We start from the raw sequence: 23995 nt of genomic DNA, 5'->3' as shown, positions 1-23995 counted from the left end.
TTTTAATAGTATAAACATATTTACAAGTTCAAAATTGATACTAAGCAACTGAAAAAAATGAAACAACCTGTGGATGATGGTTGCAATCTCATACCAATCACAGATCTATTTATTCCTATATTTTTGTATTCTAATAAACAATTTTCTAATTTATGGAAATAGTTGTGTCCAACTCAAATATAATTTTGTATGTTTTAAATTACTATAAAATGAAAAACAACAAAGATGTTACATTAAAAAAAGTCAAGTAAAAACATCTTAACATGTTGAATTCGTTCAGATTTGATCAGCACTTCAAGTTGTCCTGCTAGATTAACTAATTTTGTGTTAGCCTCAGAAAAGCTCCCCTTTTACCTCTGTCTAATCAAACAGAGTCTTTAGGTTGCAAAGACAACTGAAAAAAAAAATCAAACTTTAAATATTCACTGCTTAAATCATTATGTTCTCAATACTATATAATGGAAAAAAACGATAAAAAAATGGATGCTAAGGCATATATATATACAAGATTTGTTATGAGGATAAATTAGTGAGGTATATACACATGTGGAAGAACCTAAAAAAGTGCCAAGCAAGTGTGATGTATCATTATTATTAAACAATAACTGAAATGTAAAGTGGGAAGCAGCAATCGATAAATATGCATATTTAGCAGGCCAATGGAATTTATGTCACACAATATTCAGGAAGTATTTGTAGGGTTGTGCTATCGTTTCCTTTTTAATGGTTTAAAGTCTATAAGGGATTTCTGAGAAAGATAAGAAAAGTCGTATTACTTTAAATTTTAAAAGAGTCAAATTTACTGAACTTTTATGTTTTCAAACTAGTCAAGAAAAAGAGAATAGATCAAGAATGTACTTCAGTCACTTCAATAGTTTTGGGAAAGAACACGAAGACTCATGAATGTTGAGAATCATTTCATTACACTGTATGGAAGGAATGATGGAGGACTGACTTGTGGCCTAATATCTGGGTGAAGGGAAACAGTAAAATAAACATATGATAGAACTGGTTCTTTATGCTTTACCAACTGTAATTTCTGCCTGTTAGAAGAGTAAAGGAAATGAAACTAAAATGGCAAATGGCCGGTACGGTATATACATATTTATGCGTATGTGTGAGTCTGTATGTAACATATATATACGTATATACACAGGATGTGTGTGTAGTTGTATATAAATAAAATGTGAAGATGTCCAAGAACAGATTCTTCCTATCTCTGTAAGATAATGGCTTCATGTTTACAATAGTTGTAAGCTCTTTCTCTCAAGCCAAATATTTCAGTTTCATAAATGAAATTAGGCAAATTCTGGTAGTTAGCAACTGTGGCAACTAGAATTAAAAGAAAGGAGTGGTCAGAATTTTTTTTAAATGTCATTCCTTTAACTCAGTCTCCAGAAAACCCTAAGCAGATCATTATCAGCAAGTACCATCCCTTGAGGGCTGGAAGGGCCAGTTGCTTAAATTGCACATAATGTGGCCCTTTAAGTATCACCTTTAAACTAAACTACTATGCTCTCAAGTTTCAGGTGATTAAATAAGAGGAGGAGGGTATAATAAGCAGAAGAAGGCTTATTTAGTAAAAACAAGAAAAACCCTGACCAATCTTTTTTTATTGCTAAGAGAGGATCTCACTCCAAAGCAACACACATATGCAATTTACAAAGCAAGAAAGAAAAGCCAGAGGTGTATTGTTAATATTCTAGGATCTTGAACAGTTTCAGCAAATTCTCAAAGTAAAATTCAGGGGTTTGGGATAGACACAAAAACTCTGATAGTCTAAACAAATCAAATGTAAACTACAAATATTACTTAAAAATAATTTAAAGGACATATCTGCTCATCATCTGTTTGGATCAGTGGTTCCTAATAGTTATGACCAACTAATAGATTTTAATCAATGTGATTGCAATTAACTTACCAAAAATATTTTAAATACTGAAGTTTGTGAATAATTTAATTCTAAAAAGTAGAGTTTTCTTATGTAGAAAAGAAAGGGGTGGACTTATAGTTAGCCTACTTGTAATACTGAATAAGCTACCCCCTTAACTATGTCAAAGCCCCTGGGAATGGGTATTGTTAAGCCTGTAAAGAAATCATCTGCGTCTACTGTGTCCCCAGGGTAGAAGTGAAAAAACCACTGGTCTTGATGACTGAAATTCTTACTGTAATAATATGGAAATAAATTACTAATGCAGAAGAGTTGGGGAGGGATTGCTTACTAAGCAAGTCTGCAAGTTCAAAGTCACCAGTTCAGGACAGTGTGCACCTATGTACTTGAGAGCTTCATCTTCTAGCTAGAAAGATTAAAAAAGAGAAAAAAAAGATTACTGACACTGTTTCACAGCACAGAGCTTTAAGAGAGTACACATTCATCAATACAGTCTAAATATAGACAACCAAGTTTAAAAGGAACAATGAAATAGAACAATGAACTATGATCACATAAAGGTGTAATTCATATCATCAGTATTTTTTCAGTTCTTAGCACATTCAGTTCTTATCACCAAATCATGGAAAAGATAAAATAAACATTGCCTAATGTTTACGGATTTTTCTTCTGATAAATATGCCTCACAGCATTCTGCTAAGCGTTTATGAAACTGAAAGAATTTTCACATTTCTACACTCCCTATATTTTTGGGAGCGGGAGCTGAGAAAGGAATCCACAGTGTATCTGCTGCTATAAGATCAGTGCCATGAGTACAGTGCTGAGAACAGATGGCAAGTAATTGATTATAATGATGCATTCCAATCAATATTTTTCAGAATTCCATAAATAACCAGAAGCTCAAGCTGTTGTTCTTAAGGCAGTCATACTTTCAAAGCTCTGTTTCAAACAATGGAAAATCTCCCATCATAGTTAAAGAATGAGGGCATTTTTAATGGAATCCAAGGCATGGTTTTAGTAACCATTAAAAAAGTAAGCCAGTAAGAGCCTAGCCCTACTTTGTTAGTAGTCATTTCTAAACCCACTCTTGATCATTTCCTTCCAGATGCTACCATGCCAATTTCATTTTTTTTCACTGTAAAATTAATATTTTTAATGACAAAATATGTTGGATTTATAATGTGACTGGCAGGAAATAAGCATCAACATTATAAAATGTAGGTTGCTACATACTTGGCATATTTAAGAAAAGCTTCTGGTGGTTTAAAAACTAGTGAAAATTGCCAAGACTGCCTTCCTTAACCTATCCAGTTCAAGGTCTCAGGCAGTAACAAAATGGCAAGTTTTCTTTTCAGATTAAAAGGCACAAAACCCTTCTTGCCTATGGTGCATGCAATGATTTTATCTCCCCAGCTTGCTTCCCCTTAAAAATTTATCTTTGGTCAGATGTTAATTCTTCTTATTTTTTTTCCTACTCTAAGGAAAACACTTTAATATTTGGTAAGCATGTGTCTTTGGTCAATAATACAAAACAACATATCCCTTAAGCCAACATCTTGGGGCTACCTACAAAGTTCAGGGTTCGTCTATCACTCACAAGCACTACATGGAGTATTACCTGTGTGCAGCCTTTTAGGAATAAAGCCTTGAGACCTCCACAGCCTCTCACTAGAGCTTGGATGCCATCCTTGGTTACTTGGTCACACCAGGAAATGTTCAATTGCTCCAACAGTGGACATCCCTCACTTAGGATAAAATAAAATGAAACAAACATATGACTAAACCCAATTCTAAAAGCATCAAAGTCTCATTTAATTGGCTATTTAGTTAAGAAGTGGATACAGCCCCATGGGCTCCCACAAGAATATACATTCTTACTTAATGCATATTTAGAACACAGCCAATCCCATAACAACAAAAAAGTGGATTTATCAACGTTTGTGGTGTTTGTGTGGTACTACATTACTAGGAAGGCTAGCTCAAATCCAGCTTAACTAACAAAGCACAAAGCACAATATTGTTTTTCAGATATATTAGATTTTTATGGAAGTTTATACTTTTCAAAGTATATTCTTTTTGCACTTATCACATATTTAAAAGTTCTCTAGATAGGAAACAGAAATTAAGTGATTCATTCAAGTTGACCAAATAATTAAGAGTTTAGAGTCAAACCCAGATTCTCTATCAAATAATTCTATTATCAAAGTACTAATGAAGACATTTAAACAAGTATTTAACAAATTATAGAGGACCTATAAATTTTCCTTATCTGGGAAGCATCTAGAGCAGGGGTCCCCAATCCCCGGGGCATGGACCAGTACCAGTCCATGGCCTGCTAGGAACAGGGCTGCACAGCAGGAGGTGAGCAGCTGGCAAGCAAGCGAAGCTTCATCTGTATTTTCAGCCACTCCCTAGCACGAGCATCATCGTCTCAGCTCCACCTCAGATCATTAGGCATTAGATTCTCATAGGAGCACCACTCCCTGGTGCCAAAAAGGTTGGGGACCGCTGACATACAGTACTATTTCTGTAGGCTGAATTTAATATATAGTATATTTGATATCTGGCTTCTATCAAATACCAGCTTCATCTTTGATCTTTGATTTCACATTTAACTATGGAAGAATCCAAACTCTATGACATTCTTTGGAGAATACTGACATAACTGTTTTATAAAATAAAGCCAGGGGATCTTTGCTGAAGTTCATTCTTCAACACTAAGTGTGACTTCAGGCAAGTCACTTTAAGAAGCCTGCCTGAACCTCTCTTAACCCAAGACCAGCCATAGCCTCTTCTATGTTCTCCCCAAACTGATATACTTCTATTATAGCACTTATCACATTGTAGTATGATGACATGTTTAGTGTTATTTTTCTCCCACTAGACTCTGAGCAACTTAAGGGCAGCAACAATATCTTATTCATTACATCCCATGGTTGAATCACATTACCTGACATTCAAAATGTTTTAGATTTCCTTATCTGTAAAGTGTCCTATCTACCTCACAAGGTTTTCAAATAAATGAGATCATTAATGTGAATATTTTATAAACTATAAATGTTATATATCCTATTTATCATCCTATACAGCAAACAGCCTTAGATGCATATGTGCTCAATATTCATAAGGAAGGTCCAGAAGGAGCTGCATTTTTAGATTACTTATACTCTACTTAACCAAATTTACAATTGCTTCTTTTAACAGCTTAAATCTTACTATTCTTAAATGTAACCAATACACGGGACCATAATCATTTATAAAAGGCTGATAAAAAAAAGTAAAGTTACAAAGAGAATGGGCATTTCAAAAATCTTCCTTTTAAGATACATCTTCTGTAATGTACTTTAAAAAATATATTAACATTAAAATTAAAATGTATTGTTTACTACATGCCAGGAACCTTAAGCAATTTATATATACTATGCTGAAACACATGAAGCTGTCATTTTTATAAGACAGAAACTGTTGGAATATTGGAACTTTATATGGTTCAGCCTAATATTATCAAATAATAATAGTGTTTAATCCTAGTAACAACCCTATGAGATGGAAAGGAAAAATTTACAAGGGTTATACTTGTTCAAGGTACCTGGTTAATAATCTGACTCCAGAGTGCTGCTTTAATCACTAAACTATAATAATGTTTTTTTTTTTTTTTTTTTTATGTGTGGGGGATTGGGGGAAGGGAAGAAACAAGCCTTCGAAAACATCTAATCATTCATTTATAAATTGTACTAGCATGTTCAGATATTTTAGTTACCTCTAGTCATTTCATCTGAATATGTCCTATAATCTGGGGAAATGGTAACACAAAAGATTTGTTCTGAACTACAGTACATATCCATAAAACAGTTTCCTTTAATTCTAACTTTATTTCAGTTATTTAAAAAAAAATAAGTATTTGTTCTGATTACTGGACAACCTTATTATAAAAAATTTACCTCAGAGCTTTAAGAGACATGTTTGTTATTGATGTACAGGAAGCCAAGTCAAGGTGCCTGAGTTTGGAACAGAACTTGCTAAGGCTAGTACATGTACTGAAAAATGGAAAAAGGAGAAAATAAATAAACAAACAAGTAAGAACACATCCTTAGTATATCATACACGATTCTCATTAAACATATGTGTATATATAAGAACTATAAAATTTACTCCAAATAAAGGCAGTTATAAATCCCAGGACCTTTCACACTGAGGAAGAGGCCAGTGCCATTTACAAAGGATAAAAAAGGCTGTGCTGCATATGAGACTTTCCATGAGGGGAAGACGGGGTTATTCACCTGGAAATGTTAGTAACTATTAGCAGCAAACTGCGTATGTGCCGATAAGAGATCTACATGCATCCTGCAAATCAGGAATATCAGAAGGCTACCTAGCACCTGCTAGCAAGTAGTAAAACATGAAGACTGAAAGCTCCGTCTCTGCTCTTTCACGTAAATCTCTGCTCAAGACAACTTTCTGCATGGCAGTAATATAATAATTGGATTTTTGCAAGGTATACAGAGGATGGATCAGTATTGGGCTGAAACACACTAAGTTATATAACATTACTACCTATTTTCCTTTATGAATTTCTTAAAGGTTCTTTTCTCGCAGTGGTTAAGTTCTCAGTTTAATTTTTTTAACTTATTATGAGAAATTTAAAATATACGTAAGAGTGAATAATAGAGAATACACATGTACCACCATTAAGCTTCGGCATTTATCAACATTCTACTATTTCTATTTCATCCTTTCCCTTTTTTCATTTATTTTAAAGCAAATCCCAGGCATACTCTTTCACCTATAAATATTTGAGGACGTATTTCTAATAGATAAGAACTTTAATTCCTTAATATCAGATACCCAGTCTGTATTCAAGTTTCCCCAATTCTCTCATACATCTTTGGCAAGCTGATTTGATCAAATTAGGACCCAAATAAGAATTATACATTCTATTTGGTGGATATGTTTCTTAGGTCTTTGTATGGATCTATGTTTCCATTTCTTCTGGGTAAATGCCTAGGAGTAGAACTGCTATGTCCTAAACTAAGTTTATGTTTATCTTTTTAAGAAACTGCCAAAACTACTTTCCAAAGTGGCTCTATCATTTTTCATTTCTACAAAGCACCTATAAAGGTCTCAGTTTCTCCACATCCTTGCCAACACTTGGCATTGGTGTCTCTTTTTGCTAACAGCCACTTTAGTGGGTTTGGAATGTAATTTATTGCGGTTTTATTTTGTCATTCTGTAATAAAGGTACTGCATTGGCTAGAATCTTCAACAGAATGTTCAATAGAAATGGTGAGAGTTAACATCCTTGCCTTGCTCCTGACATTAAGGTAAAGCACTCGGTCTTTCACCATTACACATGATGGTTAGCAGTAGGTTTTTCATAGAGGCCTCTGAACAGATTGAGAAAACTCCCTTTTATTCTTAGTTTGTTGGGAATTTTTTTATGAATGGGTGCTGGAGTTTGGCATGTGCTTCTTCCATCTAATGATGTATTAGTTATCTATTGTTGCATAACAAATTATCCCAAAACTGAGCAGCTTAAAACAACAAATATTTATTATCTCACAATTTTTGTGGATCAGGAATACAGGTACAGGCAGTTTAGCAGGTGCCTTTGACTCAGGGTCTCTTGTAAGGCTGCAATCAGAGTATTGGCCACAGCTGCAATCATCTCAAAGGTTAACTGGGTACAGATTCTCTTCCAAGCTCATTTAAGTGGCTTCTGGCAGACCTTAGAAGATCCAATTCCAAGTTCACTCATTTGGTTTTTGGTAGGTTTCAGGTCCTCTCTGGCTATTGGCCAGAGACCTCAGTTTCTTGCCACATGGGCCTCTCCAGAGAGCTACTCAAAACAGGACAGCTTGCTCTCCCCACCACCCTTGCCCTGGAGTCAGAGCCCTGAGAAAAGGTAAAGCAAGATAGAAGTCAGAGACTTTTTGTAACCTTATCTCCAAAGTGACATCCAATCTCTTTTACAGTATTCTATTGTTAGAAATGAGTCCTTTAGTCCAGTCCATGCTCAAGAGGAAAAGATTACACAAGGGTGTGAATTGTAGGAGGTAAGGATTATTTGGGGCCATTTCAGAGGCTCCTATCACGTTGTGATGATCATGTGGTTTTTGTCCTTTAGTCCAGAGGCAGTAAATCTCACCACTTTATTTAGCCCACGAGTTAAGAATGGTTTTGACATTTTTAAATGGTTAAAAGAAAATCAAAAGAAGATACTATTTTGTGACATGTGAAAATTCTATGAAATTCAAATCTCAGTAGCACCTAGAAATAAAGTTTAACTGGAGCATAGCCATGCTCATTTGTTTATGCATTTTCTATGGCTGCTTTTGTAAAACACTGACAGGGTTGAATAGTTGTGACAGAGACTGCATGGCCAACAAAGCCTGAATATTTTACCTATATGGCCCCATACGAAGTTTGTTGACCCCTGCTTTATTCTACTATTATGAGATATTACACTAATTGATTTTCAGATGTTAAACCATACTTGTATCTTGGGATAAATTCCACTTGGTTCTATCCTTTTATACGTTGCTGGATTTAGTTTGCTAAAATTTTGTTTAGTATTTTTGCATCTCTGTTCCTGAGGAATATTGATCACATTTCCTTTTGTGGTGATGTCTTTGGCAGCTTTGGTTTCAGAAAAATACTGGCTTCATGGAATGAGTTATGAAGTACTTCCTCATTTATTTTATGAATTTGAAGACTGGTATTATTTATTCTTTAAATATTTGATGGAATTCAGTGAAGTCATCTGGGCCTGTGCTTTTTTCTCTGTGGGAAGTACTCACTGAATTTACTTGGTATATATTTATTCAGATTGCTTGTTTTTTTCTTGAGTTAAATTTGGTAATTTGTGCCTTCCCAGGAATTTGTCCATTTCATCTGGGATGTCTAAATTGCTAGTATAGTTATTTATGACATTTCCTAATTCTTTTAGTCTGTCTTTTGGGTATTTTGTCCTCACCTTCATTCCTTCTTTTGATAATTTGTGCCTCCTCTCTTATTTCTTAGTCTACATTTGTCGATTTTGATATTTTTCCCCCCAAAGAATCAGCTTTTGGTTTCACTGATTTTTGCTGTTTTTCTGTTTCTTATTCACTGATATCCAATCTGTATTATTTCCTTCTTCTGTTTGCTTTGGGCTTAGTTTGCTCTGCTTTACCTTATTTCTTAATGCTGAAGGTTGTTATTGACTTGAGCTCTTCTATCTTCTCTGATACAGGAATTCAGAGCTATGTCACCACTTTAGCTGTAAACCATAAATTTTGATAGTTTTTTATTTTCATTCAAAATATTTTTTAAATTTCTCTTGTGATTTTTTTTGTCTTTAACTGTGGGTTACTTAGAAGCGTGTTGCTTAATTTCCAAATACTTGAGGTCTTCCCAGATTTTGTTTTGTTGTGCATTTCTCATTTAATTCTCTAGTTCTGGTCAGAGAATATATTTTGTATAGTTTTAATTTTCTTGTTTATTAAGGCTTACGTTGTGGCCCAATGTACGCTCTACCCTTCATGATATTCCAAAGTCTGTTTGTAAAGAACGTTTATTCTGTAATTACTGGGTGGAGGTCCTATTTGCACAGTATGCATTTTTCCACCTGTTTACTTTCAACCTATTCCTGTCTTTGAATCTAAAGCATGTCTCTTGTAGACAGCAGAGAGCTGGATACCACTTTTTAATCCATACTGACAATTTGTCTTTTGGGTGAAATGTTTATCCTGTCCACATTTAACAGAATTATTGATATGGTTGGATTTTGTCTCCCTTTTGCTATCTTTTTCTATTTGTTTCACACTATTTTCTATTTTTCCTTTACTGTTTTCTTGTGTTGAGTGTACTATTTCAACTCCTCTGCTGATTTTTTGCTATTTTTGAGTTATTTTCTTAGTTTGCTCACGGATCACAATATGTACCTTAATTTACCACAATTTATTTCAGAACAATAGATTCTCAGAAAATATGGGCATTTTGCTCCAATAACACCATTCCCTCCTTCCTTTGTGCTATTATTTTCATATGTTCAAAAATATTTCATATTTCTATGTATTGTTACAAACCTAACAATAGTGTTATAATTATTTCTTCATATAATCTTATATCTTCTAAAAAAGAGATATGAGAAAAATATAGAATCTTAGATTTATTCAAATATTTAACATTTCTGGTGCTCTTCATTTAACAATTTCTATGGATCTGAGTTACTTACCACTTAATATTTATCTCTTTTCATCCTGAAGGACTTCCTTTAGAATTTCTTGCAAGGCACATTTGCTAGCAACAAATTCCATTTCTGTTAATCTGGCAATGTCATTATTTGCCTTCATTTTAAAAGGACAGTTTTGCTAGGTACAGAATTTTTTTTTTTCCTTTCAGCACACTAAATGTATCACATGACCCTGGCTTCCATGGTTTCTGATTAGGCTACTCATTAATTGCTTAGTCCTTTTTTATCCAAGAGTTATTTTCCTCTTGGTGTTTTCAGAATTTTCTCTTTTAGTTTTTAACAGTTTGGCTCTAATGTGCCTGCATGTAATATCTGTTTTTATCCTTTGGGGGGTTCATTAAATTTCTTATATTTGTAGATTATTGTTTTGCATCAAATCTGGGAAGTTTTCTGCCATTAATTCCTCACATTTTTTCCTGCCCCTCTTTCTCTCGATTGGGATTTCCATTTTATCTTTATTGTTACTCTTGATGTTGTCCCACAAGTCTCTGAGGCTCTGCCATTCTTCTTTAATCTTGTATTTCTCTGTTCTTCAGAATGGACAATTTCTACAGAGCTACCTTTAAGTTTATTAGTGAGAAGACGTATCCTTAAGGTAATTGCTGCTTTGCTTTATGCCATTTTGGCTTATGGTTGCAGAGGAACACTCTTTTGGACAGCAAGGGAAACCGGTACAAGCATTTAAAGCTATACATTTTGCTCTAAGCACTGCCTTTATTACATTTCACATTTCAAATGTTGTGTTTTCATTACCACACAGTAAAACATGTTTTCTAGTTTCCTTTGTAATTTATTCCTTGACCCATGGGTTATTCAGAAGGGTGATATTTAATTTTCAAATTATTCAGATATGTTATTGATTTCTACTTTAATATAGTTGAGGCTGTAGAATACACTCGATATGATTTCGATCCTTCTAGATTCACTGAAATTTGTTTCATGGTCCATTACTTGGTGTCTTACTGAATGAATATTCTAAGTGTACTTGAAAAGAATGCTGATTCTGGTGTTTAGTATAGCATTCTATAAATGTCAATTAGGACAAGTTTATTGATAGTGCTGCTCAAAGTGTTCTATAACTTTACTGTTTTTGTCTACTTGTTTTTATCATTTACTGAAAGAGGAGGGCGGTATTAAATATCTTTTGCATTTACTTTTTCCTGAAGTTTTTATAATCTGATATTAATAACCACTTCAACGTTACTATGTCTATTGTTTGTAAGGGTATATCTTTTCCCATCTCTTTAATCTCCACGTTATCTTCCTCGAAGTTTTCTTTAAAATTCTTGCATATTTGTAATTGCAATTTTTAAACTCCACTAATCAATTTTTTAAATAATCTCCATCCTTTCTGGGTCTGTTTATATTTACTGGTTTTTCCTTCTGGTTCTTCTTCTGACATCATTTCCTGCTTCTTTGCATGTCTTATAATTTTTGATCGAATGCTGGAAATTCTGTATGCTAAATTGCTGAATGTCTAGATTTTGTTGTCTTCCTTTAAAGAATGTTGAGTCTGCATTTGACAGGCAGTTAAGTTAGTTGTGAATCAATTTTATCCTAATTTTTTTCTTTTAACCTTTATTAGAGCAAGTCAAGTGTAGCTCTACTATCAAGGTGTGACTTTTTTGAAGTCTCTATTAAATGTCCCAAGGTATTCACTGAGCTTTCTTCCTTTTGGGTGGTTACAACAAAACCTTATTTAAATTCCGACAGTTCTTTAGACTTATCAGATGTTCTTTGCCCAACTTTGGGGTGTCCATACACATACATATAGCTTACTATTTAGCCAAATCTATGTACATTTCCGTAGCCCGCGTAATCATAGGGCTCATACATGTTTCATTCCTGTGCTGCATGTTATCCAACACCTCAAGCTGATTGTTTTCTATATTTTGTATAGTTTTACAGTTGTTTACAGCAGGAGGGCAGTTACCGTCATGGTCAGAGGCAAGTCTTCATCTTTGATTATTAAAGTATCTTTTCTTTTACACTGTATTTAAAATATTGCTTTTCTGAAATCATTAGAACAAGTAAAAATCTGAACACTGACTAGGAGTTATCTGATGATTTTAAGATATTAAGTTTTTTTATAGGAGTGATAAAATTAATGTGCTTAAGTTAGCAGCTTTTAACTTTTAGAAGTCCATATTTTAAAAAAGCATATTTATAAATCAAATAATAGAATGTCTAGGTCTTTTTCAAAATAAGATAAAAAAGGGGGTAAGCCGACACAAGACTAGCCATAAAGTTATAGTTTCTCAACCATCAATCTGAAGCTGGGTGAAAGGTTCACTAGACAATTTTGTCTACTTTGGCACATGCTTAAAATTTTTCCTAAGATGTCAAAAGTCAGTAGAAGTAATTTCTCTCTGTATGATTATAGCTGCAACTTGATTTAGCTGGGTTCGTGTGTTTTATTTTGTTTTCACTTGTTAGGTACTGCTTTGATTTTTTTTGAGTTAATTCATGGTTTAATTATGTAAAACATTTACATAGCTATTAAAATAAAACTATAAAACAGGTTTAGAGGTCTCCCTTTCATCTTCATCTCTTCATGTTTTCTCTCTTCCCCATAAGTAATCATTTTTATTAGTTTTTTATTATTTTTCCATTGTTCCCTTTTGAAAATTAAATAAATATGGATATACAGTTATATTATATCCTCTGGCCCTACGGAAGTATCTTTGTATATGCAAACTTCTCTGCAATTTCCTTTCTTAACTTTGATCACTCCAGAGTATGATATACCTTTTATCTCACCAGTACTCTACTGACAGACATTTCGGCTGTTTCATGTCTTTCGCTATTAAAAATAATGCAGTATCTGTTACTACAGGTAGTAAAAATGAATAGCCTTGTACATAAATATTTTGCCACTGTATCTTTGGTATGTAGATTCTTAGAAAAAAGTATAAATTGTGTGACTTTTCTAGACATCAAGTGATCAAATTAATCTGACATACTAAGTAATCAAAGGAAAAAATAAACAGGTAATTTATCTAAAGTAAATGGTATAAAGTCATGGTTGTGGTGGGCTTACTAAGTTGTTTCTCATATTAATGACTTCCAAATCAATCCATAGGAATAATACTTATTAGTGGAATCAATTACTAACCACAGTCATTGTCTTTCAAACACTTTTGTATATTAAAAGTTAACAATGTTGTGACCTCAAAGGAAGGAATCAAATAAACAATGTTTACTCTATGCTTAGACTGCTTTCCACTTTCCTTCAAGCAATTGTAAACATATCATCTCTTTTATGAGGACTTTATGAACAGGAAGATTCAGTGAATAATGTTAAGAAGCAAGCTTATTTGGTGGCTTCACTTCACCTAATAATAGGCAACACTTTCCCTACATAATATTTAATTGCAATTTGATAGATATTATTACCAATAATATCCTTGGGCTGAATGGGATTTTTACCTTTGATGTCTACTGTTTCTGATGGTAAACTCTCACGGATCAAGGACTATATTTTATTTCTTTTATATTGTGACTGACACAGACAGGGCATTCAAAGAGTCACTTAATAAATGCTCTCAATATTGATTATCACAAGCTGTTTAGTCCCATGTTTAGGATTTTACATCTTTTCATAGAATTATTTGTTTACTGTGCCTTCTGAATAATAGCAACTAGTATCTTCTTGAAATATAAGTAGTTCTAGTAATTTATATCATTAGTATCCCTACAGCATATTCGCTGACTACAATTTTTAAGTTTCATTTGAAATATCAAGATAAGATTTGGGCCAGATTCCAAAATAAATTTTTTTTATTCCATTTCTACTATCACTTTCTCCTTTTAAACTATCTTTACCCTGTAAAACAAAAATGAAATTTGCTAAATATATTTAGAAGCATGGACTTAAAGCTAGTATAGGCAGGATACAAGGTGCTATGACTTACCCTTCCAAAACATAAAATACTTACGCGTCTGTAGTCTTTGTACACCCATTTAGATTTAATACTTCAATGTTTCTACAGTTTTGTGCAAAGGTTCTTTATAGGAAAGAAACAGAGTAAAAGGTGTGAAATGAAATGGGCACAATTCTAAGCATTAGAAAAAGTTATTACTGGTAATACTGGTTGTTTGTACAAAAGTAGTTCATGATTACAAATAATTTTCAACTATAAACTTTTAAATGTTGGTCTTTTTTGTCAACCAAGGTTTAAATTACCTTAACTTTCAGTAAACAAACAAAATTTACTCAAGGTTCTAAAGAACCATTTATGATGTGGAAAATCTGGCTTTTTTAGAGTGGACACTTGTTCTTGTTTTATTCTCAAAAGCATATACTCTACTACTGAATATTTTTGTGTTCTAAGCAATCTATGTGTGTTTGAGTTCAGAATAGCTTAAGGAAAGCTATAACTGCCTTTATAAATAGCTTAAAACCATTTTAATCATTTCTGGGTGAGATAATGTTTTCTTTACTTCAGTCAAGAATATCAGTTAAAAAAAAATCAGTTGATCAATAGTTAAGTTCTTACCTTAATGCATTGTCTCCTACCCCAAGACACCCACGAAGACTTAATTTTCGTAAAAAGCCTCCACATCTTTTTGAAATATTCTCCACTACCCTGCCCTGTAAAAAAAGACATGTGAACAAAAAGATAAGACACCACACTGTTTTTGAAAAGAATCCATCCTTATTTTCAATAATTTATTAAAAAAAAAGAAATTTCTACTCATTTTAAAGACTTAATAGGAAAACTTCGACTTACTGTGAGAGAGCTTTCCTAATTAACCCATCTACCTGAAACATGCCTAAACTCTACATTGTTATTTATTTCATTCAATTGGTAAGATATTCTATATTTGAGGAAGAGGTGCTCTGTAGTTCTCTTGGGCCACTGTCTTAAGGTAAGATGCCCTCCTGGTTAAATTGCAGCTACTGAAGGATATTAACTCTATTATTTCTGTATCCTTTCCAAAGTGTTTACTACAGTACTCTAAATATAGCAAAGACTCAATGAACACTAAATGAAAGCTTACTGAATGATTTTGTGGGCCATGTTGCTTTAAACATTTACATCCATGAAGATGAAAGAATTATGAAAAACAAAATTCTAGCTTAATGTTAGTAGGTATTATTTTAAAAGTACTTTTTGAAAATAACGAAAAGTTCATGAGAGGCTTTTAAAAAACTTCTTACATGGATCCTTAAGACAATTAAGTTCCACTGGAACTTAAAAAAAAAATTTTTTTTAATCTAAATGTAAATCTTATTTAATCCTTATAACACAATGAGAAATATATTATCTCTACTCTCCTGGTGAGAAAACCAAGGATCACAGAGCTTGAATTCAGGTTAAAATAATTTACACTTAAGCCGTTATGCTTCTCCATTTTAGAAATAATAGGCAATACTAAGATAAAATATGGGGAAGAAGTGAGAAGGGGAAAAAATCTCTCCCCAGCAAACATAATTCAATAAATGACTTTGACTATTCTTTTTTTGTTCTCCACAAGAACTATGATCTGTAAGCTTCCCAAGAATCAAAATGCTCATCTCAAGAAAAATTTATGCAAATGTCATATATCAACAAGTTAACCTGACTTATTCTTTAAGAAGCAAGTGCAAAAAGACTTCTTTAAAATTAACAAACACAGGTTCACATATCCACCAGAAAAATAAAAACAAAAATTTTTTAGTCCTATTAATACAAATAATTTAGTATTATTTCAATAAAATAATTCTTCTCATTCTCAAAAACTGAATAAGCTCTTGAGAACACTGCAGGCTTCAACGAAGTTCATATGCACAAAAATTAATAGTTTCTCTCTCCTGGGAAAGGAGGTTTATATGGTTGGGGCTAATCTGTTCTATGCTGTAATTACATTCTAACGAGAGAAATGGGGCCACACACCACATAATTATACCTCAATATCCCTCTGGAAATCAAACAGGTCAATTCGCTGCCAGTTACTGCCATCCAGAGCCAGAACATTCCAGGCCTATTTTGAAGAAAAAGAGACAGAATGAGCAGAAGCTGGGGAAAAGCCAGCAATATCCAAGTTCACAATTCAATCTACTAATGATTGAAATTTATCAAAACACTGCTTAGCACCCCCCCCAACTCCCAAAAAGTCTGCCTTATTTCTTATTCATACTTTATTCTCCAATTAGATTATCTCATAAATGAGCAGGTACAGAAACTAGCAGCTACAAAAGATTTTAATTTAGGGAGCTGGGGAAAGGACAGGTTGTGATAAGTATCATAGCCAGAAATTTTTCTAAATGGAAGATTCTAGTTTCTAATCTCAAAATGAGATAGTCCAGCTGATGAGAAGCAAGTCTGTTACTCTATCCCTCAACTAGGATCAAGATAAGGTGAAACTAAAGAAAGAGGACAGTACTCCGAATATTGCTATGTTCAATATATATTTGAAATCCACAGCATCACTTGGTTGAACTTGAAACTGTGATATAATGACCTGGGACTTAGAAAAGACAGCATAATTTCTCCACATACATGATAGAGCCTTAACGCTTTCCTCATTACCAATCTGTTCACTCAGAGATGTTTTTCAATTGGTCATCTTTCCCTCTAATTTGATTTGGTGGTAATTTTAAAACAGTGAAAGTTTAAGAGTTCTCATACATTCTTCAGTAAGCTACAGAGAGGCAAGAAAGTTTTTAAGCTTTTCAATTTTTCAGGATTAGGTGAAAAACGACACCAGTAAGAATTAATTTGTTGTGAATCATTCCGTATTTTAATCAAAAAGCCTTTTAAAGTATTCCCTATTAAAGTGTAAACAAAAGTCAATATTGTTGAGTTATAAACTCAGAATATCATTTCTTACTATAACAACTAAAACACAGATTTGATACTAAAATTTTAAAAAGGAAACTGTGTGACAGATACCCTGGGACCAATAAGTGTATCCACAATCAGCAAGAAATATGTCAGTGTATGAAAGTAAACAAAGTTATTCTGGAAATCTTTCAGGTTTTCTTTGGAGTTCAATGTTACTTTTCCTTTTTGTGGCTTCATATTTTTCCAATGGTATCTTAAACGGTTAGCCATGGAGACAACAGATAAAACTTTTAAAGATCATGTTTATTAGATCCTTGGGTTGAATATACCTCTGCTATGATCTGATATTTCTCATTTCCTTATACTACTTTTTCCAGCAAGCAGGAAACATGCCAAACAGAAAAAAATTAGGAATAACAGGTTCTTCTCCAGAGTCTCTTTTTTTAAACAGATTAAATACTTCAAGTTTAGTAAACAATAACTACTGATATACTAACTATCCAGATTCAATGAAATTGGTATTGTGCTTCCTTTTCTTTTAAATTAAAACATATTGAGAAGAAAAATCTGCAAATGAAAACAATTAAAACTCATTCAAATCAACATCCCCGAGACTCTGCAACTGAACAGATTTAGACTCAGGTCTGGGTATTCTGTTTCTCAATGATGACCTCGGTTTCATGTGGAGAAATAAAGGAGACCCCACTCATTTGTACCAGCCATGTCTGGATCAACCACTCAGGTACCAGGGACATAATTAGAAATCATGAAAATACTATTGATTGTTTCCAGAATAGCTGATAGAGTATGGTTTTGGGCATGTAGAAATTACATTAAAGCTGGCAAGACAAAGTGAATTTTTTATGGCAAGTGAGTTTTTTGTCTTTTTTTGAGGAGAGCAGTGTTGGTAATTTGAAGGAAAACCTAGGTCTACCTCCAAACACAATACTCTATGATATAATCAAAGTACATATCCAGCACCTAGGATTGTACCTGGTATATAGTAGATTCTCAATAAATAGCTGTTAAATGAACAAGCAAAAAGCCACTGTCCAGTTTATAAAAAGATAACTGTAGGTGCTCACTCATTTTATTAATTATTATATATCTGTATAACAGAAGAGACGATGAATGGTTCATAAAGCAATTTTCCCACAACAGAGATCCTATTCTTTGTATTAGTGACAGCCAATAAGATTGTTTCACTGTTTTGTCACAGCAATGTCAAATAACAAAAATGGATAATTAAGTGTTTGTAGAAGCTAACTTTTGAGTTTGAGCTATACTTTTTTAAAAATTAAATTCTATTATCTTTTGAGGAAAGAATATGGGGAGGTAATATGAAAATTAGACCCTCGAAAGCTGTCTGTGAGTATGTGTCCATAAAGTGAACTAGGAAAACATCATAAAACACTGTTTTATTACAATTCTGAGTAGAGCTTAACCTTTTAATTTGCATCCCAACCTTTTCCTTGAAAATGTTTCCTCTGTTTGTATTATACAGTCAAAAGTTCCAAAAGTTAAAGACAATATATGTCGTAGAACTGTAGAATTACATGGATTTAGGTAATGCCGTGGGTGAAACACCATCCTTTGAAACATAACATACAACTAACACCTCAAGTAAATGGTCTGCGTACTACAGAACCTGGAATCATCAGTGTCAGGAAGGGGTGCCCCTCCAATCATGTCAACCATTCTTACCCTGGAGACCTGAGCACAGCGACACAAGGTAACAACATCGAGAAAAGAAAATATCCTAAAAAGAGATAGAGACAAACTTTATTATATGATAAAGTCGAGAAATTTACAAAGAAAATATTGACCATAAAAATATAGGGTGAGAAAATAATCTTTTACTTGATAATGTATGTATAAGTACCATACAAGGTCAATTACTTTCATTGAGGGATGAAAAATGTTTCTGATACAATTTTTTAAAGTAAAAAATGATTCACACTTCTGGTTGTCAAAATAAAATAGGCTATGGGAGGAATACCTTTATAAAGAATTTTACAGTTATAAAGGAAAAAGATATAATAATAACACCTAAAAAATAGCAACTATAAAATGTTAAGTCTCTATTTAATTCTAATTGAGGAAATGATATAACTCGTTTAACATATTAATGTTAGAAAATACTGCTTAGAATTTTTCTCAGTCTTATAGAGGTTAAATATTTATTTTGAACTACTGTTATTTGAAATAACTTATTTGAATAAAGCCTGATAATTCCCTACACCATAAACTTACACTGTAAAAATAGGTCAGAGCATCCTGGGAGTAAAGTGAATGGGTCGCTTTTGCTTAAAGCCCTCCTTATTCATGAATACCCTTAAAGATCACTTTGATCTAAATAACAAGCTAAGCTCTTCTGCAAATGGCAAAAAGTACAATATAGCATGTATTTTAAAGATTTAAGTAAAAGCTTGAGTTAGCTTAAAATAACAAAATTTTACTGTTTAGTGATTAGAGGTTATCAATTACATTTTGGAACTTGGAATAAACTGAGTTAAAAATTACATCAGACAGTAAGTTATGTACATTTAGTAAATATTGTTTTTTTAAAAACATTTATGTAAAATATATATAACATAACATTTGCCATTTTAACCATTTTTAAGTGTACAGTTCAATGGCATTAAATATTCATATTGTGAAACCATCTCCAAAACTTTTTCATCTTCCCAAACTGAAACTCTGTACCCATTAAACAATAATGCCTCATTCTCCTTCTTCTAACTCCTGGCAACCACCACTCTGACTTTTTTTTCTCTATGAATTTGACTGTTTTAGGTACTTTGTGAGTGAAATCATATAGCATTTGCCCTTTTGTGACTGGCTTATTTCACACAGCATAATGTCTTGGAGGCTCGTTTGTGTTGTATCATGTGTCAGAAATCTCTTCCTTTTGAATGCTGAATAATATTCTATCGTATGTGTATGACACATTTTGTATATCTTGAGACTAAATCTCTCATCTTCTTTAATACTCCCAAATAAACATACCTCAATTCCTAAAACAATAAATTTATCTAGTGCAACAAACCATTCTTGCATTGCTGAAATGTAGCTGCTTTTCCTCTTATCCACTATAGAGTACTTTATGTGGAGTTTCATAATAGAAAGATCCTGTTTCTGCCAAGTCATCACTAATCCCTGAGCAATTTGCATAAATATAATATTACACATAAGGGGAGGGGCACAGGTGAGAAACTTAATGATCCTAGTTTGATTTCAGTAACCTTTTACTATAAAAGACATTAATGAGATAATTGGTAAAACAGGGATACAGTCTGTATATTAGATAAGAGTATATCAATGTTCAGTTCCTCATTTTGATTACTGTACTATGGTTATGTATGAGAACATCTTTGTTTTTAGAAAACACATGCTAAAGTCTTAAGGGGTAAAAAGCATCACATCTCCAACTTACCTCAAATGGTTCAGAAAAAAAGAAAATGATAATGCAAATGAAGTAAAGGTTAACATTTTGGGGAACTCAAGGAGTGAAGTAAAAATACAAACAACTGGCTTAGTATCAGCCACATACATCTAATTGGGTCATCCTGTACTTTGCAAGCTAATTCCTATATCCAAGCCTTGAACCATAATACAATTAACATGCAGAAACACAAAAGCTTCAGGAAACAAAGTGATTGTTAAAAAATAATTTTAGATAGTTTTCATAAAATTTAACCTGATTTCTTAAGATTATTTTCTAATGTTTTCTTCTAGGATAAAGTTACTACCCCTATTTCCCTCAAGACAGCCCTGATCTAGATAGACATAGAGATGACTTTAGAGCTATTAATCAACTTCATAATATCAAGCTGAGCCTAGAGGGAGCTCATATACACAATATATATAGAAAATACACACAGGCAGTGTGTCTAACATGTATCTTATTAATAGTCTTATCACTACCATGATATTGAGGCAACAGAGGGGCTGCTACTGTCTCAGAAAATTTGGGGCCAAACAAGGGCTGAAGTCTCCCTCTGGCAGAACTAAAATAAAACATCTAATTTCTCCTCAGAATATTTTTCCTTTTTGTTTCTCCAGGCAATGGGATATTAAGCTCGGCAGTATTAAAATAGCAAATGGCAATTATGGAGAGACAAGCAAATCACAGAAGAGATGAAGTCTATAGATGGGCAACATCCAATTTACTAATGGACTGTATGTTCAAAGCTTATAAATTCTCAGAAATAAACAATATTACAAATGATGGTTAGCTTGCGAGGCAAGCCTTAGCTGGGGAAAAAAATCCTAAACTACAATACCATATACTAGGCAAAAAAAATGTGAGCCTCAAATCTTGTAGTATACCCGAATCAAAGACTCTTTGTCTCTGTCCACAAAGGGGAAACACTCTCTCAGATCTGCCCAGTTAATCACTGCTTACTCCTTAAGTGTGTCTCACTTCCTTGGAAGCATCTTCTAAACTCTCCAAAGTTGGCTGTAAAGTCCTGCATGTGAGCTTGCTGTAATGCCGTAGGCAAACTGCCATTATATCTCTATACTTATTATTTTCATGCCTGTTTTTTCTATTACTTAGCGAGCTTATTGAGGATAGCGACTCTTGTTTATTTCTATATCCAACATAATGCCTGGTACACTGCAAGCACTCAGTAAATGTTTGCTCCTATATTGAGGTTTAAGGAAATTCCAACTGCAATATTCTGGAAAAGGCAAAACTATTTTGACAAAAAGATTAGTGGTAGCCAGGGTTGAGAGGGAAGAGAAATGAACAGGAAGAGCACAGAGGATTTTTTAGGGTAGTAAAAATACTCTGTATGATTTTGTAATGATGAATATATGTCACTATCCATTTGTCTAAAGCCCACAGAATCTGAAATAATAAGAATGAACCCTAACATAAACTACAGATTTTGGATGATTATTTGTCAATTAATGTAGGTTCATCTTTGGTTTAAAAAAAAAAAGCACCATTCTAGTGAGTGATATTGATAATGGTAGAGCATATGCATGTATGAGGGCAGGAGGAATATTTCTGTACCTTCCTCTCAACTTCACTGTAAACCTAAAATTGTCCTACAAAAATAAAGTCTTTTTAAAAAATAAGGAAAGTTGAAGAAATACAAAGTTGAACAATAAGGCCTGTGCTATTAAAGCTTGGCATTTTAGCATCTGGCTAATACAAAATAAAATACATTTTTTAAATTCTCTCACCAAAGAAAATATATAAATTGTAATAGCAAACACAAATGGAAATGAATCATGCATATGTTATACAGAAAAAATAGCTTTAAAATGTCTATAAAAGTTATATATATATTGTTAAAAATTAACATAAAGCAAATTGCACTGACTTACTTTTCTTGGTATTTAATAAACACTTTACATTTATCAACTCTTCTGATCCTTATGATAACCCAAAGAGGCAGGTACTGAAATCCTCAATTTACTGCTAGTAAATGACAGAATCCAGATAGTCAGATTTCAGGGTCCATGTTCTTAACCATCATGCTTTTAAAAGGACGACACACACACACATCTACTCACCTATATCCTTCTAGAATTCCTGGTAATTAAACTGAATGAAAAGCTACTAGAAATCATCAACATTATAAGCTTCTCAAATGAAACATGAGATCACATGTGTGCAGAGAAGTTAACAGAGCAGGAGTACCTTTAGAAAGCCTTGCTTGCCATGTTGGCCCTTAGATGGCATCTGAGAACCTGGATTTTGAAAGAGTTCCCACTACTCCCTCAATGAACTTCCCTGGTAGACATTTTACTTATGTCGTCACAACCTGTTGCTGGAGGAATTAAGTGCATTCTGTGTGACTCCACTGAGAAAGGATCAGTGCCTGGTTTCTATATTGCCCCACGCACCTTTTCCCTTTGCTAACTTTGCTTTGTATCCTTTCCCTGTAATGTATCACAGCCGTGAGTATGACTACATGCTGAGTCCTGTGAGTTCTCCTAGTGAATAAATTACCAAACCTAGAGGTGGTCTTTGGGACCTCCAACACAGGATGATTATCTATTAAAAAAATTAAAAAAAAATTAAAAACCCCAGCCAATTCATTCTTTCCATATAGGTTCAGAAAGTTCATCTCTTACCAGCTCACATATATATTATATATGACATATCAATTATGTCCCAACATGTCCAATAGCAGAATAATGAAAAAAATTTTAATTCTTATAATAATAATCCTCATTCTGAAACTGCAATTTATTTTATAGCTAAAAGGCCATGTGTGGGCTCAAGCAGTCTTATCCTTCATGTCATTTTTATAGTTATCAATATCATCCTCAGAAGAAATCTCTGAGGAACAAGTCACTTTATAGTAGCTCTTGGAAAAACACACAAGACTCTTTGTCTTTCAAACACTGACGTTCATTTTTCAAGGGGTACTCCTAAATAAATGCATACGGCTCTGCTCTGAAAGAGAGTACTGTTAATCCTGCTAGCTGAATTTCACATTATGCAAACAGTGAATTCCAGCTTGCTACAGCATTAATAATAAACTTTGTTTCAAAAGGGAAGGAAGAGAATCAGTAAGTAAGTTAAAGTTAAGAGGAAACAAGAACACTTGCTTAATTCATTGGTCATTTGGCTGTGGCCTTGCGTTTACAAGGAAACAGTATGGTCCTAACAACATAATTGTTCTCCTTGCACATTAATATGTGTTGAATTGAAAGATGTAATATATAACTTAAAATTTAACCAAACCAATTGTTGTATATTAAACTGTATTTTAACAGAACACCTACACAGTCTCAACATCTCTTCCAAGATATTTATCAACAACAAAGAAAAATAATTTCACAGTAGAGAAACAGAAGAAAGACACTATCTTAACTAGGTGATCAAAGTTAACATCAGCAATAATAAGCATATCGACATTATGTGCCTCTTGTTATGACACATGGAGAAGGGCACACCACCAATTTTGTCAAAATGCATAATCTAAATTTAATCACACACACACACACACAAAACCAGACAAAGCCAGATTGAGGGAGATTCTATAAAATAACTGACCAGTACTCTTCAAAAATATCAGGATTTTGAAGGACATAAAAATACTAAGGAACTGTCCTAGATTAAAGGAAACTAAGAAG

The 23995-nt window shown here is 33.3% G+C and overlaps 1 protein-coding gene across 4 annotated transcripts in view; it reads right to left on the bottom strand.

The window, feature by feature from the left end:
* Positions 1-23995, bottom strand: part of FBXL20 (F-box and leucine rich repeat protein 20) — an 82786-nt gene that overhangs the window by 14425 nt on the left and 44366 nt on the right. For all 4 annotated transcript variants that reach the window (XM_039873628.1, XM_039873627.1, XM_039873629.1 and 1 more), the window contains exons 3-9: positions 18599-18653; positions 16017-16091; positions 14624-14718; positions 14063-14131; positions 5833-5928; positions 3510-3636; positions 2223-2297 (exon numbers count right to left, since the gene is read on the bottom strand). In XM_039873628.1, coding sequence (XP_039729562.1) covers positions 2223-2297; positions 3510-3636; positions 5833-5928; positions 14063-14131; positions 14624-14718; positions 16017-16091; positions 18599-18653 — 592 coding nt within the window. The remainder of the gene's footprint in view (positions 1-2222; positions 2298-3509; positions 3637-5832; positions 5929-14062; positions 14132-14623; positions 14719-16016; positions 16092-18598; positions 18654-23995) is intronic.

This window comes from Pteropus medius, unplaced genomic scaffold (genome assembly GCF_902729225.1).
Source record: "Pteropus medius unplaced genomic scaffold, Ma_sr-lr_union100, whole genome shotgun sequence".
In the NCBI taxonomy this organism is placed as follows: Eukaryota; Metazoa; Chordata; class Mammalia; order Chiroptera; family Pteropodidae; genus Pteropus; species Pteropus medius.
This window is presented reverse-complemented; position numbering and strand designations above follow the sequence as displayed.